General features: G+C 60.8%; 1 protein-coding gene across 2 annotated transcripts; it reads right to left on the bottom strand.

Annotated features, from left to right (window-relative positions):
- Positions 1 to 3,417: 3,417 nt before the first annotated feature.
- On the bottom strand, positions 3,418 to 13,804 carry UCKL1 (uridine-cytidine kinase 1 like 1). Of its 2 annotated transcripts, none has more exons than XM_049777729.1 (15): positions 13,652 to 13,804; positions 9,460 to 9,647; positions 9,269 to 9,375; positions 9,022 to 9,192; positions 8,856 to 8,927; positions 7,627 to 7,816; positions 7,467 to 7,528; positions 7,227 to 7,243; positions 6,051 to 6,149; positions 5,667 to 5,760; positions 5,531 to 5,593; positions 5,311 to 5,433; positions 5,108 to 5,215; positions 3,648 to 3,804; positions 3,418 to 3,556 (listed from the first exon to the last, which is right to left on the bottom strand). In XM_049777729.1, the coding sequence occupies exons 1-15, from the start codon at positions 13,765 to 13,767 to the stop codon at positions 3,477 to 3,479; spliced, it is 1,647 nt and encodes a 548-aa protein (XP_049633686.1). In that variant the 5' UTR covers positions 13,768 to 13,804; the 3' UTR covers positions 3,418 to 3,476. The 2 variants fall into 2 exon arrangements, with proteins under 2 accessions (XP_049633686.1, XP_049633685.1); XM_049777728.1 differs by having other exon boundaries at positions 9,460 to 9,650.
- Positions 13,805 to 13,981: the final 177 nt, after the last annotated feature.

A 13,981-nucleotide genomic window follows, 5' to 3' on the forward strand; every position in this document is an offset into this window, starting at 1 on the left:
CAAAAGTCCTTAGCTGGGTGTGGGTGGCAGCCACTGTCCTTGAGCCACCCATGCTTATCTGGCCCACAGGTGAGGCCCCATGTGACATCCAGGGGTGGCCGGAAATCCTCCCCTTGGAAACCTAAGAGCTAGAGGTTGGGAGGGTCCTTTGGAGGGGCGCAGGGCCGTGTTTCACACTAAGGGAGGGACCACTTGCATCCATGCTCGGAAGTCACAACAGTCTGGCCAGCGTGTCCAGCCCAGGTCGAGAGCACCCTGGTCCCCTGGTCTCCACCTCCTGTGTCTGAATGTTGACTGAAAATAAACTTGCAAATAAATGTTCTCAGTGCTCAGGTAGTGTGTCCTTGAATGTCTGTACAGACCTGTCTGGGGGGGGGGGGGGAGGACTTGCTTCCTGCATGCCTGCACCCTGTTCTTTCCATCTTGTAAGCCCGCAGAGAGGAAGGGCATCTTCAGGCAGGTCCCACTGCCCATGGGGGGCAGCTGCAGTCCCCTCCATGCCCCTTCTTGTCCTGTCCAGCCAAGGGCATCGACAAAGAGCTCAGGTCACTGTCCGGATCTGTCCCCCAGGTGCTATCCCTGCCCAAACTGGGATGTGCCTCAGATTCACTCCAGCCATGTCCCACCCTGTGCATAGCCTGGGCTGTCTGGCAGAATCAGGCCCCTTGTCCCCCATCTCCCCGAGAACAGACAGCTATGGATGCTCGGAGCTGAGACCTCTTGTCCCTGCTTCCTAACGTCCAGGGTTGTCTTTACTTGGCTTTCCTGATCCTTTTATAGAGCCAGCCCTTGTCCACTGACTCCGCCATTTCCCTGCTGACGTGCTCAGAGAAGGGGTGTCATGCCGGCCTTTCCAGACAGCTGAGGCAGGGGCTGCGTGGCCTTTTCACTGTGAAGGCCATAGTGAAGGCATAGTGGACCATGCGGCCCCTGTTCAGATCCCAGAAGCTGGAGGATGGTCCTGCTGGTGGTGACCCATCTCGGTGAGGGGTGACCAGTGAGCCTGAGTATGTCCCCAGGCTCTGTGGGTCTTCATCTCACACCCTGTACCCTTCTAGGGGGCCAGAAGAGGGTTTCTTGTCACTAGGCATTCCCTCCCTTCTCACCTGCTCTGTCCCCTGCTAGGGTTAGGTGGCTAGTCCAGGGGAGCTGGGGGACCTGGGATGAATGACAATGACACTCATGGGCCTGCCAGTGCTGGAACTGGGGTCCTGGGGGTGGGGGTTGGGCCAGAGTACTCACCTCCAGGGCACTTTTCCCCCCACCCCCTGCTGAAGCCAGGCCAAGATGACCTCTTTACCCCTGCAGTCTTCACTGATCCCCAGGACCTCTGTTCCCCAAACCCTCTACTTGATCTTGAGGTTCCTGAGCCTACTACTTCAGCCCTGGAGACATGGGGGCCACCACTCCTGGAACCACGATTTGAGACAAGCTTCCTGTCTCAGCTGAGTCCCAGGAAGAGCCTCTAGCCCGTGTGAGCATCCAAGCCTCACAGTATTCTAAGCCGGCGACATCTTGGCCAGCGTGGTGCCTGATCAGTCGCACGTGGCCCTCTGGCTAGGCCTAGGCTTGTGCACACCAGTGGCTGCTGCTGAGGACAGGAAGCCCCTCACGGGCCGACAAGCCTGAGATGGACCCTGGAGACGCCATTCTCGGGTTGGACGGCCCTGGAGGAGCCACCCAGGAGTTGGTGTGGCTAGTCAAGAGCCTGAGTGCCAAAAGTTAACGCTGTGCCCCTGCCCCTTGCTTGGCCTTGCTCTGCCCTTTGGCATCTGTTAGGCCCCAACTCCCACCACCACAGGGGATCCAGCTCCTTCCAGCACAGCTTTGGACCCAGACTTTGTAGCCAGCTGTTCTCCAAGGCTCCAGCCTGTGCATCCCTCCCGCCCCCCTCCACACACACACACAGCTCTCAGCAGCCCTCAGGAAGGACTCTGAGCTGGACTTATGCTCTGCTCAGAAATGACCTCTCAGGCCCGGAGAAATAGCACAACGGCATTTGCCTTGCAAGCAGCTGATCTAGAACCAAAGGTGGTTGGTTTGAATCCCGGGTCCCATATGGTCCCCTGCCAGGAGCTATTTCTGAGCAGACATCCAGGAGTAACCCCTGAGCACCGCTGGGTGTGGCCCAAAAACCAAAAAAAAAAAAAAAAAGAAAGAAATGACCTCTCATGGGGCCGGAGCAGCGATGCAGTGGTAGGGCGTTTGCCTTGCACTCGGGTACCTAGGACGGGCCACAATTCAATCCCCTGGCATCCCATATGGTCCCCCAAGCCAGGAGTGATTTATATTTTGTTGTTGTTTTTTTGTTTTTGGGTCACACCCGGCAGTGCTCAGGGATTACTCCTGGCTATCTGCTCAGAAATAGCTCCTGGCAGGCACGGGGGACCATATGGGACACCAGGATTCGAACCAACCACCTTTGGTCCTGGATCAGTTGCTTGCAAGGCAAATGCCGCTGTGCTATCTCTCCGGGCCTCCAGGAGTGATTTCTGAGCACAGAACCAGGTGAGCGTCACTGGGTGTGGCCCAAAAAACAAAAACAAAAACAAACAAACAAAAAACCGACCTCACTACTCCTACACTGAGCCCTGAGGTATGGTCCCGGGCTGCTAACCTTTTCCTGTCCCAGCCCCAAAGATGTCTGCAGGCAGACCCCATGAGTGAGGGCCAAGTGACGGCTGGACAGAGGACAGGTGTACTCACCAGACTGGAGAAACCCCTGAAATCCTTGTCTCTGCCTAGCATCTGGCCACCCCTGGACAAGCCTTGACATTTATCACCTTGCTCTGGCCAGCTCCCCCGCCCAGACTTCCTGTCTCCACCCCAACAACTTTCCATGATGGCATTTGTGAAGTGGGTAAGCAAGGAGGGATGGAGGGGCGGAGTCTGGTGCTGTGAGGGTAGCGGTCTCCCCTTAGAACAGGGCTGGTCCATGTGGTCCCCCGAGCCTGCCATTTCTGAGCACTGAGCCAGGGCAACCCCTGAGCGCCACCAGGTGTGACCCCCCCAAAAAAAATCAGGGTTGGTGGAGCCCCCCACTTGGTGGTCAGCACCCTGTGACCCCCCCTTCTTTGGTGGCCAGGCAGTTCCTAACACCCGCTCGCAGCCGCCTACACACACTTCCGCTGGGCCCAGTAGAACACTTGGTGCAGAGGAAGTGGCTTCAGAGTGCCTCTGAGACAGGTGTCCTGGCCTGTCCGGCAGAGCAGGAGCTGGGCCACTCTGCCTCTGCCCCAAGTCTGACCCATGAGAGCCAAGGCCAGGCCAGGGGCTTCCTCCTGCATGGAAGCCAGGAGGTGCCTCCTGCCAGGCCACAGCCCCCAGCTCTCCATGCACGGTGGCCTCGAGGCCTAGATCCTGCTGTGGGGATGGATACTCCGCAGCCAATACTGAGTCAAGCCACAGAGCCCAGAGTATCGGCAACAGCTTTTATTGAGTCACTTCTGGGGGCAGCGTTGTTTGGAGGGTCACTCCTAGCTCGCGGGCACCGCTTCCTCCTCGTCGCTGCCGTCGGGCGCTGCGTCAGTCCCGAAGTAGCGGTCTCCGAAGTTCCCTGGGGACAACAGGGCAGGCCCAGGCTGCCGGGTTCGGCCCAGGCTGCGTGCAGGGAGATGGGGAGGGAGGGCCCCGAGCTGCGGCCTCACCTATGCCAGGGATGATGCGGAACAGGTCGTTGACGCGCTTGTCCACAGCCGTGGTGATGATGCGCACTCGGGGGAAGGCGTAGGCCACGGAGTGGACGCCCATCTCTGCCATGAGCAGGGACAGCAGGAAGATCTTGTCCTCGGGCACGTCGTGGTCCTGGGCATGGGCTGGTGAGTTGCAGCCCCGCCCCGCAGCCTCCCAGCACCCTGCCCCACCCACGCATCTTCTTAACCCCGCCCGCGCCACACCCACCAAGCCGATGACCACGCCTACATGTCACACCAATCTCCCTAGCTCTGCCCACACCACTCCTCCCACCACTGCCCCAACCCCGCCCACAAGTCACCATAGCCCCAACACACTGCCATGCCCTGCCCACTAGTCCCTCTTGCCCCGCCCACAGGCCCCAACCAGCCTTCCTGGCCCCGCCCACACCAAACTAACCACGCCCACTCTGGCACATGCCCCTCACACCAGATTCTAGCCCCACTCACATGACCGTGCCCACCAGTCCCCATAGCTCCACCCACACTGCCACGCCCACCAGACCCCTTGCCCCGCCCACAGGCCCCCACCAACCTCCCTAGCTCCACCCATGTCACCCCTCCCAGCCTAGCCCCGCCCTAAAGACCGCCCCTCCCACCACTGCCCCTCCCACCAGTCTCCTTTGCCCCGCCAAGGCTCCACCAGCTTCCCTAGCCCCGCCCACAGACTCCTAACCACGCCCACAAGTCTTCCTTGCCCCGCCCATGAGCCTTACCAGTCTCCTTAGCCACGCCCATACCACGCCTCCCAGTTTAGCCCCACTCTAAGGACCGCCCCTCGCACCGCTGGCCCCTAGTCTCCTTAGCCCCTCCCATTAGCCTCCCTAGCCACGCCCACATGCCTCCTTGCCCCGCCCTCAGGCCCCACCAGCCTCCTAGCTTCATCCACAGCATACCACCCCTCCCAGCCTAACCCCGCCCCTCCAACCACTGCCCCTCCCACCAGCCCTCCTAGCCACGCCCACCACATCATTGCCCCGCCCTCAGGCCCCACCAGCCTCCTAGCTTCATCCACACCACACCACCCCTCCCAGCCTTGCCCCGCCCCTCCAACCAGTGCCCCTCCCACTAGCCCTCCCAGTCACGCCCACCCACTCCTTGCCCCGCCCACAGGCCCCACCAGCCTCCTAGCTTCATCCACACCACCCCTCCCAGACTAGCCCCGCCCTCCCAGTCTCTAGTTCCACCCACACTGCCCCGCCCATGTCTTCCTAGGCCCCCATCAGTCTCCCAGACCCCCTTAAGCAGCCACAGCCCATCCCCACTAGCCCCCCATTAACCGCCTCTCCTCTCCTGGCTGCTCCATCCTAGGTCCGCCTGTGGTAGCCCTATCCAGCCTGATCCACGCCCGTTAGTGGGAACCCCGAAGGCCCCACTCACCCACCCACCCACCCGCCGCGCACCCCCTTCCTCACCAGCAACACCCGCACTGCCATCATGGCCGCAGCGCCTGTGGACACGGTGCAGTCCATCAGGATCACATGGTCATCGCGGATATCCTTGGGCAGCCGCAGGTAGTGGAGCTGTGGGCAGGCAGGCAGGCGATGCTGGCCGGAGTCAGGGAGCCCCTGGCCCGACCCGACCCTCCACCCCAGGCGAGGATCCTCCCTGGCCCCACCTCGGGCTCCCCCGTGAGCTGGTTGGTCTGGATGAGGATGGTGCCAATGCGCACGTCTTTGCACACGGCGCGCAAGGCGGGCTCCATGGTCTCCCCGGCACGCAGAATGGACACCCCCGTGATCTGAGTGAGAAGAGGGGGTGGCACGGAGCTGCATGGGGCCCGGGGTACCCTATGCACCCCCTGTCTCCCCCCCAGGCCTTCCCCCCACAACCCGCACCTGCTTGCCTGCATAGCACTTGCCCGCATAGTCCTGCCCCTGCGGCGTCTGCACCACGCAATCCTACAAGGAAGAAGAGGGTGCCGTGACCTGAGGGTGCCCAGGTCCCTGGCATTCCCGCCCCCCAATCACGCACCTGGAAGGGCAGGAAGGAGAGCGCGTGCTCGATGAGCAGCCGCATGAGCCTCTTGGAATAGAAGATGAACTCGTCACGGCTGGTCTCCTTGTCCCTGTGGAGAGTGGAAGGGCAAGTGCAGGCTGGACCCTGGCTCAGCCCCAGGGGCGTTCTGTGCTCCCCACCTCTTCCTTCAGTGGATGACAGTGTGTACACCCCTGCACTCCAGGAACCCCTCCCCAGACAAGTTCTCACCGGAGGGCGTGCACACTCCGTATCTCAGTATCCCCTTACCAGATGATATTCTGCTATATTCTCACACCCCCTCACTGACTGATGTGCACCCTCCTAGGTCCCCTCACTGGATGATGGTGTGCACCCCACCTCATCCCTGCACCCCCTCACCGGATGATGGTGTGCATGCCCCGCACTTGTGGCGTGCTCTTGAGGACACTCAGCGTGCGTGGCAGCGGGTGGCATTGGTGTGCCGAGGCCAGCGCGGCTCTGTGGGCACAGACCCATGGCGGACTCAGGGAGGTCTTCTCGGGGAGCCCCGTTATCACACTCGGACACTGGTGGGCGGTTATGAGGGAAGCGGCCTCATGTGCTGGATCTGTAGCGCGGCCCCACCCACCCGCCATGCCAGGCAAAGGTTCGAGGATGGAGTGGGAGGCAGAGCGTTGGGCAGGCAGGAAGCAGAGGCCCAGTGGGGCTTTGTCCGGGCCTTGCCCTGCACCAGGATGGGGTGGGGGGCCGGGCAGCAGGCCCCCCCTAGCCCTAGCCCAGGGTCCTGAGCTCTCCAGAGTGGGCCGAGCAGCAGTGGGGGAAGAGGCATGCGGAGGCCACGCAGGGACACACGGCCAGAGCAGCGCACTCTGTGCTCACACATCCCAGCGCAGCTTCCTCTGCTCGGCGGGGCAGGCGGCCAGAGTGTGTTCCGGGAGGGGAGGGCAGGCGCCCAGGGTTACGGGGAAGAGGAAGAGAACAGAGAGAAATTGCTCAGCAGAGAGCCCGGCCATTCCTGCAGCCGCTGGCCGCCTAGACTAGACGTGGCTCTGAGGGCAGCAGGGCCAGCAGGGAGGGGCGTGCTGCCTATCCGCCACCACTTCCTGCACTGACGCCTCAACCTCTGGGCGATGTGACCTAGCACGACCACGGGGCAGAGGTCTCGATGGCGTGGCAGTGTCTCAGAGCAAGCTCTGCCAGCCGCAGACCAAGGCCACCAAGCAGGGAGCCTGGGACAGAACCTGGAGGGTTTCATCCTGGCCTCCAGCCTGCTGCCCCCAGACCAAGCCAGGGCACAGGGCAGTTGGCCTGAGCCTCCCTGTGCTGCGTGGACACAGGAAACCCTTGGGCACTTGAGGGTGGAGATGCTCCAGCACTCAGGACCCCCGAGTTCTCAAGGCTCCTGCAGTCCGGGAGCCCCCTTGGGTGGCCAGGGAGAGGAGGCTGCAGGTCAGGCTGAGCCCAGCATTCAGGGGCACCTCCTTCTCTACCTGCTCCCTGGGCCAGAAGGGGCTGCCAGGGCTGCTGGGATTCTGCCAGGTGTAGGCACAGATTGGGGGGGGGGGGGAGTCTTACCTGACGCTGAGTTCACGCTGTGGCAGCAACAGGGAAACACAAGGGACCGGGGTGCCACGTCAGTTACTGCTGGGAAGGTACCCGGAAGGGACAGCCGGCTCCCTGGGCACTGTGACATGCAGACCACCTCCCCCCCGTGCAGCCCGGCAGGGAAGGCCCTGCGGCTGGTACCCACTGCTCAGGGCTGGCAGGCCCATGCTGGCAGCCACAGGACCGAAGAAAGGTTCAGGCTGAACTCACCTCCTCCAGCTGGCTGTGCACGTGCTGAACAATCAGGTCGATGGCCACCGTGTTCCCACTCCCTGGGGCAGGACAGGTGGTGACTGGGTACCCATGCCTGGTCCCTTCCTGCCCCCCTGCCCTGGGGGGTAGTAAGCAAGTGGGAGGGCCAGCAGCTCACCCCGGGGCACCACGATGTCAGCCACCCGCATGGTGGGCTGGATGTACTGGTCAAAGGCGGGCTTGACGAACTTGTTGTACTGCTTGATGACCCCCTCGATGTCCCGGCCACGCTCGCTGATGTCCCGGCGCAGCCGTCGTACTAGCCGGATGTCAGAGTCCGTGTCCACAAAGATCTTCATGTCCAGGAGCTGGACAGGAGAAGTGAAATGCCACAAGGGCCAGAGGCTCTGTCAGCAACAGAGCCTGGTGACACCAGGCTGGCTCCTCAGTGGCCAGAGGTCGCAATGACCTGATGCAAAAGGGTGCATGGGTACCTCAGTTCCATGGGGTATGCGTGGGCAGATGTGAGTATGAGCGGTGGGGTTGTACTGTGATTGACAGGTATGGGTGTGAGTGGAGGGTATACCAGGAGCAGCGGGTGTGGGTAGGTATGAGCGGTGGGTACAGGCGAGCAACAGGTGTATAGTGAGTGGCAGATGTGGGTGTGGACACTTCAGTCAAGAACACAAGGAGTTGGGGGCCGGAGAGATAGCATGGAGGTGAAGCATTTGCCTCGCATGCAGAAGGTCAATGGTTCGAATCCCAGCGCCCTATATGGTCCCCTGAGCCTGCCAGGAGCGATTTCTGAGCCTAGAGCCAGGAGTAACCCCTAAGCAGCGATGCCAGGTATGACCCAAAAAACAAAAAAAATAGAGCACAAGAAGCTGTAGCACAGTGGTAAGGCTTTTGCCTTGCACACAGCCAACACAGGAGGGATCCTGGTTCGAATCCCAGCATCCCATATGGTCCCTCAAGCCTGCCAGGAGCGACTTCTGAGAGCAGAGCTAGGAATAACACCTGAGTGATGGATGACGGGTGTGACCTAAAAACCAAAAAAAAATAAGGCACAAAGAAAGCTGTGCTCTGGGCCCAGCACTATTGGCTGCTTCACCTGCACATGGAGGTAGTCAGGGAAGGAGCCTGACCAGGATGCAACATGTGAGGGTCTCTGGGTTGGACTCATAGTCCTGAGGCTCAGAACTCCTGGGGTTGAGCCCAGGAGGGTCTCTGTGCTATGTGAGAGACCAGGGGTTCCAAGGCCATACACAAAGTCCCTCAGGCTCAGCAGAGAACGGCACACACACAGGAGTCACCTCCCTCCCGGGCAAGCACACGTGAAGCCCTCTCAGGACCCCAAAACAGCTGAACCTTGGGGACGGGGCAAGTATCTACTGGTCCTGCACCCACCTCCAATAATGTCTTGTCGGCAAAGGCCATGATACCCTCGAAGATGATGACATTCGCTCCATACAGCGTTTTCTGCAAGAGAAAGAGCAACTAGCTGTGACACCATGCTGGTGGCGAACAACAGCTGGCTCTGTCCTGCCCTGCCCGCCTGCCCGTGGGGGCCTACCCAGTCCTTCTTGCGGCTGTGGCTGGTGAAGTCGTAGATGGGCACCTGGACGCTCTTGCCCTGCTTCAGCTTCTTGAGTGTGGATACGATGAGGTCGAAGTCGAAGGCATCCGGGTGGTCGAAGTTAAAGTTATTCTGGGCAGCCTGTTCCTGCTGCTGCTTCGTTAGTACCTGCCGGGGAGGAGAAGCTGCCGGGACCTGCCCACCAAGACTACATGTGTCCCACTAAACAGAGTTCAGGACTTACCTTGTAGAAGGAGTCCATGGACAGCAGCACCACCCAGGGCACATCCAAGGCCTCAATGATCATCCTGGCCACTGTGGTCTTCCCAGACGCGCTGCCACCTCCCAAGCCTGCAGGGGGCGAAGGAGGAGTTGGGGCCAGCAGCAGGGCCACAACCTGGGCTGCTGCCAATGCCATGCCAGGTGGATACTCACCGATGACGAAAGCCTCCTTGGACTGGGTGCCATGCTCATTGTACCAAGGCGGTCGGCCTGCCGTGTAGATGGTGCGTTTTCTCGTGCGCAACAACGGGGGCTCCGACTTGCACTGGCTGGTGGTACGCTTCCGGGGAGAGCGGCCCGTGCCCAGGGGTGGTAGGAGTCTGTCCAGGGACTCAGCATTGCTGCTGCAGGAAGAGTAGGCCTCTGAGCCTGAGCCCCCAGGGGAGACCAGAGCAGTCCTAACCAAGTGGGGGCCACATGGCTACATGTTTGGCCAGGCGTCTGTGCTGACCAAACAGCCCTGGGAAGCAGGGTTCAGAGGGAAAGAACTCAACATTTATTTTTTTTCTGGGTCACACATCGTGGTGCTCAGTTGTTACTCCTGGCTCTGTGCTCAGAAATCGCCCCTGGCTTGGGGGACAATATGGGACATCAGGGATCGAAGCCACGTCTGTCCTGGGTCAGCCTTGTGCAAGGCAAATGCCCTACTGCTGTGCTACCACTCCGGTCCTGAGCTGTAACAGTTCTGCCTCCAAACAGGAGCACCCAATAAAGGAAGCCAGTGGGTACAGGACCTCCCAGCAGCGCCAATGGGTGCAGAACCCCCTCTCTCCTGTGCTACCCTGTCCAGCCTGTCCTGCTACCCATGTGGAGACCAGTGCTGATCTCTCCCCCAGCGGGGAGGACAGCTGTAGATGTGAGGCCTGGCCTCAGTAATGTGGGGCAAGGTGGGTGGTGGAGGATGCTGAGACCTAGGAGCCCTGCGTGAAGGGTCCTTGTTGGCATTGCTGCCTCTGCCCCCAGAGGCCAAAGCGGCCATGTTGGCATGTTTTCTCAGGAGGAGACCGTGGGCACAGGCAGGCTCTGCTATACAGGTCTCGCAGTTGTTTCATACCTCTGCAGAAATCACAGGACAGATGGACAAGCAAGGGACAAGCAAATCGTGCTGGGGAAACCATTTTCATGATCCCAGTTAGTCTATACCCGGCAGTGCTCAGGACTTACTCCTAGCTCTGAGCTCCAGGATCACTTTAGTAGGACACAGAGGACCACATGGGATGCCGGGGATGGAACCAGGGTCAGCCACATGCACGACAAGCGCCACCACCTCTGCTGTGCTATTGCTCTGTCCCATATGTTCATTTTTTTTTTTTTTGGTATTTGGGCCACACCCGGTGACATTCAGGGGTTACTCTTGGCCTGGGGGACCATATGGGATGCCGGGGGATCAAACTGCGGTCTATCCTAGGTTAGCGCATGCAAGGCAAACACCCTACTACTTGTGCCACTGCTCCAGCCCCCATACATTCATGTTGACTCTGGCCTTGGACCTGCTGCTGCTGCCGTAGCTACAACCACAGTGCCAGGAGCTGCCTCAGGCCTGTGCCACCCACCAGCCTCTGGAGTCAGGTACCTCCAGCTGGGATTCTTCCCTCACATTGGGGACGCAGGTATGAGGGCTGGGAGGGTGGTATTTGCCTATGTTTGCATGTTTACATGGTGGTGGAAAGACGAGCAAGTGGCTGAGGCCTAAGACGTGACAAGTCCCGCCTGCAGTCTCAAAGGCCCGGGAGTGACGCTGGCACAGACTAAACAGAGGAAAAGGCACAGACGTTGCTGAGAGAGGTGTGGTGGCCTCCCCAGGGCCCTGTTGTCAGGATGGAGCCCGTGGGAACAGCCCGCAGGGCGGGGCTCTCAGCTCTGGGGGCCCAATTACCGGCCAGCAAGCAGGTGCCCTGTCCACAGTCAGCTGAGCCAAGGCTCAGAGCTGAGCACCAAGGCTAAAAACCACATGATCTGGGGGCCTGGGACAGTGAGTGTGGGGGAGCTGGGGGTGATGAGAAGGAGCAGCCCCTCCCTCAGGTCTCAGGTCAACAACTGGCCCACACCTGGGGTGTAGGCGGCATGTATATGAGGGTGCGCGTGCGAGAGGGGAACCCAGAACCTGCCATGCAGGTGAGACCCACCAGCCTCTGCAAAGCGCCCCAGGATCAACCCAGCGCAAGGCCTCACAGCTTGTGAAGGAGCAGGCTTCGGATCTGGGCCGCCAAAGCGAACCTCCAAGGATCAGGGCCCTTGGGAGACTCAGGCACCAAACTCGAGACCTCCAGCTGCCCAGCCAGCCAGCCAGCTGCGGGCCAACCTGCCACCCACTCTGATATGCATGCGGGCTGGGCCATGAGTCAGGACGAGAGGCCTCAGGCCGGACACTCACCTGCCTTCGGCTCCAAGGGCCCAGCACCCCGAGATCCTGATACCAGGGTAAGCCGGGGGGCTGCTCATGGCTGGCACACGAGGGTGGGGGGGTGCACCCAGGGGTTAGGGGTGCCCTGGGGTACGCAGGGGCATCACTGATCCTCCTCGGGCTGACACAGCAGGTGAGGTGGGGAACACTCAACAGACCACCCACTGGGGTTGGCAGCACAGATGCCAGAGTCTGCTAAACGTCTGGATTGGGGATAAGAGGATCAGGGCTGGGCAGCTGGTATTAATAGCTCAGGGCCCTGCTGGGGGGCTGCGGGGAGAAACGCCCCTCAACTCCAGATGTGGTGGCCAAGGAGGCATCAACTCCAGCCCAAGATTGGGAACCGTGAGGGTTCTGGGGCCCAGAGGCGCTGAAGGTCAGGGCTGAGCAGGGCAACACCGGCTCCAAGGTGCCTCCAGCAGGCAAAACAAACCTGAAACCCTACCCCGCTCCCCAGAATAGCCACAGCCCGCCCTCAGCAGCAGTGTCCCCCAGGGGGACACTCCCCAGCCTGCTGCGGAGGGAGAGCCGGGTTGGCTGAGCTGCTGAGGGCTGGCAGAGCAGGCACAGAGGCTCCCTCAACCCACCCGTCCTCAACTTGGGCAATCCAGGCACTAGTGTGGGCTCCTGCTCCTCGGGGCACCTCCCACTGTTTCTTCCTACTCTGGGTGTGGGTCTGCTGGGAACGAAGCACCCCTGCTACTCCAAGCCTTAGTTTTCCTAGAGGAAAGCATCTGGGAGGGAGGGCATGAGGGTGTGGCATTAGCAGGAACCCGGGGTGCATGCTATCAGGCACTGCCCTGCGGCCTAGACTAATTACAGGAGATGTCTGTGCAGGTACTTTGACAAGAGCAGTGATACAGGGAGGAGAGAGGAGAGAGAAGAGAGGGGAGGAAAGAGGAGAAAGGGAGAGAGAAGAGAGAAGAGAAAGAGAGGAGGGAGGAGGGAAGGGGAGAGAGAGGAGGGAGAGATGGGAGAAGAAAGAAGAGGATAGATCAAAAAAAGAGATGAGGGCCGGAGAGCTAGCATGGAGGTAGGGCATTTGCATTGCATGCAGGAGGACGGTGCTTTGAGTCCCCGCATCCCATATGGTCCCCAGAGCCTGCCAGGAGCGATTTCTGAGCGTAGAGCCAGGAGTAACCCTGAGCGATGCTGGGTGTGACCCAAAAACAAAAAGAAAAAATGGGGCCAGAGAGCTAGCATGGAGGTAAGGCATTTGCCTTTCATGCAGAAGGACAGCAGTTCGAATCCCGGCATCCCATATGGTCCCCCGAGCCTGCCAGGAGTGATTTCTGAGCATAGAGCCAGGAGTGACCCCTGAGCGCTGCAGGGTGTGACCCAAAAAACAAAAAACAAAAAGAGAAGAAAGAGAATGGGAGAGAGGAGGAAAGAGGGGAAAGGGTGAGAGAATAAAAGAGAGGGGAGAGGACAAAAAGGAGAGACCACCCCCAAAAATAGAGAAGCCTGAATGATAGCACAGCAGTAGGACATTTGCCCTGCATGCAGCTGACCCAGGACAGACGTGGGTTCGATCCCCAGCATCCCATATGGTCCCCTGAGCCTGCCAGGAGTGGTTTCTGAGCACAGAGCCAGGAGTGGGAGCTAAAATAAAAATCCAGGAAATCAAAAAGAAAGAAGAGAAAGAAGGGACAGAGGAGGGACAGGAGAGGAAGGAGGAAAAGGGGACACCGAGGAGGGGCGGGTACCCTCTGCCCAGGGCAGCCTCGAACTCGAATGCAAGCCCAGGCCCTCCAGCAACCAAGCCCAGGCTAGCCCTACCCGGGCCTGGGCCGCGCTGACTTCCGCCCGGCCCGGTGCCTAGGCGACAAGCCCCGCCCCTCCACTTCCGCTCTGGCGACGCCCCCGGCCCAGTCCCGCGGCCGCGCCCCGAGGCGCCCCCAGGCCGGCCCGCGCCCGTCGCTCCCTGCGCTCCGCGCCTACCGGTCCTGGTCCGCGCTCTCGCTCTTCACCGCAGGCGTCTCGGGCCCGGCCCCAGTCGCGGGGGACTCCGGGCGCGAACCAGGGGCGTCCTCCGCGGAGGCCGGGGGCGCCGCCATGGAGTCCAAGGCCTTCGGGGGCCGCGCCCGGACCGGGCGGGCGCCGCGCGCGCTGCCTGTCGGGAGTTGTAGTCCAGGTCCCCGCGCCGCTGCTGGCGCTGCGCGGCCTGGTGACTACAACTCCCACAATCCCTTTCGGCCATGCATGCTGGGAGTTGTAGTCCACCCACGGCCCTATGGACTTCCGGGATCCCTCCACCCCTAGCTACCCCAC

Source organism: Suncus etruscus, chromosome 7 (assembly GCF_024139225.1).
Source record: "Suncus etruscus isolate mSunEtr1 chromosome 7, mSunEtr1.pri.cur, whole genome shotgun sequence".
NCBI classification, from domain to species: Eukaryota; Metazoa; Chordata; class Mammalia; order Eulipotyphla; family Soricidae; genus Suncus; species Suncus etruscus.

Coding starts and splice junctions, on each gene's coding strand:
- UCKL1 (XM_049777728.1), bottom strand. CDS start 13,767: ATGGCGGCGCCCCCGGCCTCCGCGGAGGACGCCCCTGGTTCGCGCCCG. Junction 9,651..13,651: donor GAGAGCGCGGACCAGGACCG/GTAGGCGCGGAG, acceptor CTCTTCCTGCAG/CAGCAATGCTGAGTCCCTGG. Junction 7,817..8,855: donor CCGACAAGACATTATTGGAG/GTGGGTGCAGGA, acceptor TCTCCTGTCCAG/CTCCTGGACATGAAGATCTT.